The sequence below is a fragment of the Lepidothrix coronata genome, unplaced genomic scaffold (assembly GCF_001604755.1).
Source record: "Lepidothrix coronata isolate B3197 unplaced genomic scaffold, Lepidothrix_coronata-1.0 Scaffold407, whole genome shotgun sequence".
NCBI classification, from domain to species: Eukaryota; Metazoa; Chordata; class Aves; order Passeriformes; family Pipridae; genus Lepidothrix; species Lepidothrix coronata.
Genome location: NW_016690587.1, coordinates 24,941 through 27,926, shown reverse-complemented (window position 1 = coordinate 27,926; position 2,986 = coordinate 24,941). Strand labels below are relative to the sequence as shown.

The 2,986-nt window shown below is 60.2% G+C and overlaps 1 protein-coding gene across 1 annotated transcript in view; it reads left to right on the top strand.

The window, feature by feature from the left end:
- LOC108509806 (tenascin-X-like) overlaps positions 1–2,981 on the top strand; it is a gene marked incomplete at its 3' end in the record, with an annotated part of 27,379 nt that extends 24,398 nt beyond the window's left edge. Inside the window, exons 18-20 of the mRNA XM_017839386.1 lie at positions 822–1,178; positions 2,237–2,361; positions 2,922–2,981. Coding sequence (XP_017694875.1) covers positions 822–1,178; positions 2,237–2,361; positions 2,922–2,981 — 542 coding nt within the window. The remainder of the gene's footprint in view (positions 1–821; positions 1,179–2,236; positions 2,362–2,921) is intronic.
- Positions 2,982–2,986: the final 5 nt, after the last annotated feature.

Sequence of the window (2,986 nt, the reverse complement as noted above, 5' to 3'; positions counted from 1 at the left end):
CATCATCATCATCATCCATCCATCATTATCATCATCATCATCATCCATCTATGATGAATCAAAAATGGAGCAGCTGAATGGATTCCAGACTGGATGGTGGGTGGGTTCCTGCCCAGATGGATGGAAGAAGGTGGATGGATGGATGAGTGGTTGGATGGATGTGGGGCAGCTGGGATGGACGGAGGGTTCCTGGTGGCCTGATGCATGTCCTCTTGGATGGAAAATTTTCTATGGAAAATGGGGGATGGTAGAGGTGGAGGCCTGCGGGGATTTGTGGAGAAAGAGCCGTAGAGATGGATGTGGGACTGGGTGGGGAGTTGGCTTGGGTGTTGGATGGGTGATGGGATGGATGGATGGACTGATGGAGGGACGGATGATGGATGAGGTATGGATGGTGATGGGTGATAGATGAATGGATGGATGGGGGTCTCCTGGGTGTTTTGGATGGATGGATGACAGATGGTCACGTGGTTGGACAGGCACATGTGAGACTGAGCCCATGGTTGGTTTGTACCCTGGGTGAGGGATGGGGTCAGTGTGGGGGGAATGGAGCAATGGATTCAATGACTGACAGAAGGAAAATAATGGATGCTGGATGCATGAAGACGGATGATGGACGGATGATGTGTGTTGGGGCAGCTTGATGGTGGTTTGACGGATCAGATCAGTGGCTGGGTGGTTTGATAATCCAATGGAAGGAGATATTAAATAACCAGTTGAAGGAAAGAGTGTGTGGAAAGAAACATGATTGGATGGATGGTGGGATGGACATGGCATGGACATGCAAATGGCCACCTCTATCAGCATCTCCTCTGTCACAGCCACAGCTGAGCCAGAGGAGCTGCTCCCACCCTCAGAGGAGCCCCGACCTGACCACCCTCAAACTGAGCCTCCCCCATCTGAGGCCCCCACGGCACGGGCAGTGCTGGGGGAGCTGAGGGTCTCCAGCGTCACCCCCAGCTCCGTGGGGCTGCAGTGGAGCGTCCCCGAGGGCCCCTTTGACTCCTTCACGCTGCAGTACCGGGATGCCCAGGGCCAGCCCCAGGCCCTGCCCATCGATGGCGGGTCCCGCTCGGTGACGGTGCCGGGGTTGTCCCCATCCCACCAGTACCGCTTCCACCTCTACGGCCTGCGGGGCGGGAAGAGGATCGATGGTGTCTCCACTGACATCGCCACAGGTGAGGGGCTGCAGGTCCCTCCCAGGGCCTCTTAGGGAGCAGGGCTGGAGTGGAGCCCAGGGGCAGCCTGGAGGACCTGGGGGGCTGGGCTGTACTGGAGGGAACCAGAGAACTGAGGGCAACTGGGAGGACCCAGGGCACTGGGGAGGACTGGCAACAGGGTGATGTAGGGGGAACTGGGGGCAACTGGGGGCAACCGGGGGCAACCAGGGACTGGAGAATACTGGAGATTGAGGGGAGCACAGCACTTGGAGGGACTGGGGGCAATTGAGGATTGGGGCAAACTGGGGACCACTGGAAGGAATTTGGGGAATCTGGGCACCAGGGGGACTGGGGGAAACTGGGGACAGCTGGAAGGAACTGGGGGTTCTGGGCCCTGGGGGGCTAGGGGGAACTGGGTAGAACTGGGGCCTGGGGGAAACTGATGGGAATTGGGGGACTTGGGGGAACTGGGGATTCAGGGGGAGTGGGGGAGGAACCGGTGCCTGGGAAAGACTGGGAGCTGTGGAGAACTGGTGTGAACTGAGGAGTGGGGGAACTGGTGGGAACTGGGGACTAGGGGGAACTGGGAAAACTGGGTACGGGGGGGAGCTGGGGCAAACAGGCTGGGGGAATTGGGGACTAGAATGGAGCTGGAGACTGGGGAGACTGGGCGAAACTGAGCACTGGGGAGAATTGGGGGACTGGGAGAAACTGGGGGGATTTGGGGGCTGGGGGGAACCAGAGGGCTGGGGGGGACTGGGAGAACTGGAGTACTGGGGGAACCTGGAGCAAAAAGGAGACTTGTGGGGACTGAGGGGAACTGGGGGAAACCAGGGACTGGGGGGGACTGGAGATTAAGGGGAATGCAGCACTGGGAGAGACTGGGAGAAGATGTGGATACTTGGGACAACTGAGGGGTGTGGGAAACTGAAGGGAAGAGGGGACTTGAGGGAACTGGGGGAACTAGGGCCTGAGGGAAACTGAGGGGCACTGGGGCCTCTCTACTGGAGTGCAGTGTGTGGGTGGGGCCCTGGGGCCATGAAGGTTTTGAGGTGTCAGCAGTTCCCCCCCCACAGGTGCCCCGGGGACCCTCTGGGTGGGCTCCGTGTGGCCTCGCAGTGCCCAACTGCACTGGGACCCCCCCCTCATCCCCCCCGATGGCTACGAGCTGGTGTACGGCCCCCCTGGGGGGCCCCAGCAGGTAATGGATGCCCCCAAGCACCCCAACACCCCTCAGGGACCTCCCAGGGGGACCCCACCAGGTAACAGGCCCCCCCACCCCAAAATCCCCAGGATACTCCTTAGGGGCACCCCAAAAATCCCCAGGAACTCCCCGGGGGGGCCCAGCAGGTACTGGTCCCCCTGAGCCCCAATAACCCTGTGGGAAACCGCTGTGGCCCCCCCTTGGGGGACCCCAACATGACCTCAGGAGACCCCAGTATCCCCTTGGAGGACCCCAATAACTCCATGGAGACCCCAATGCCTCCCTGAGGGACCCAAAAAACCCTCATGGAACACCAATACCCCCCTGAGGACCCAAATAATGCCTACAGGATCCCAGTAACACTCCTGATGATCTCCCCCTGGGGACCCCAATAACAGCTCAGGAGTTCCCATTTACCCCCCTTTGGGCACCCCAATACCCTGGGGAACCCCATTACACCCCCCGGGGGACACCAATAACCCTTTGGGCACCTCAGTAACCCCCCTGGGGGCCTCCAATACACCCCTGGAACCCCAATCCCCCTCTGTGCCCCCCAGACCCTGCAGTTGCCTCCTGAGGCCACGTCGCAGCAGCTGTGGGGGCTTGAGCCGGCGGGACATTA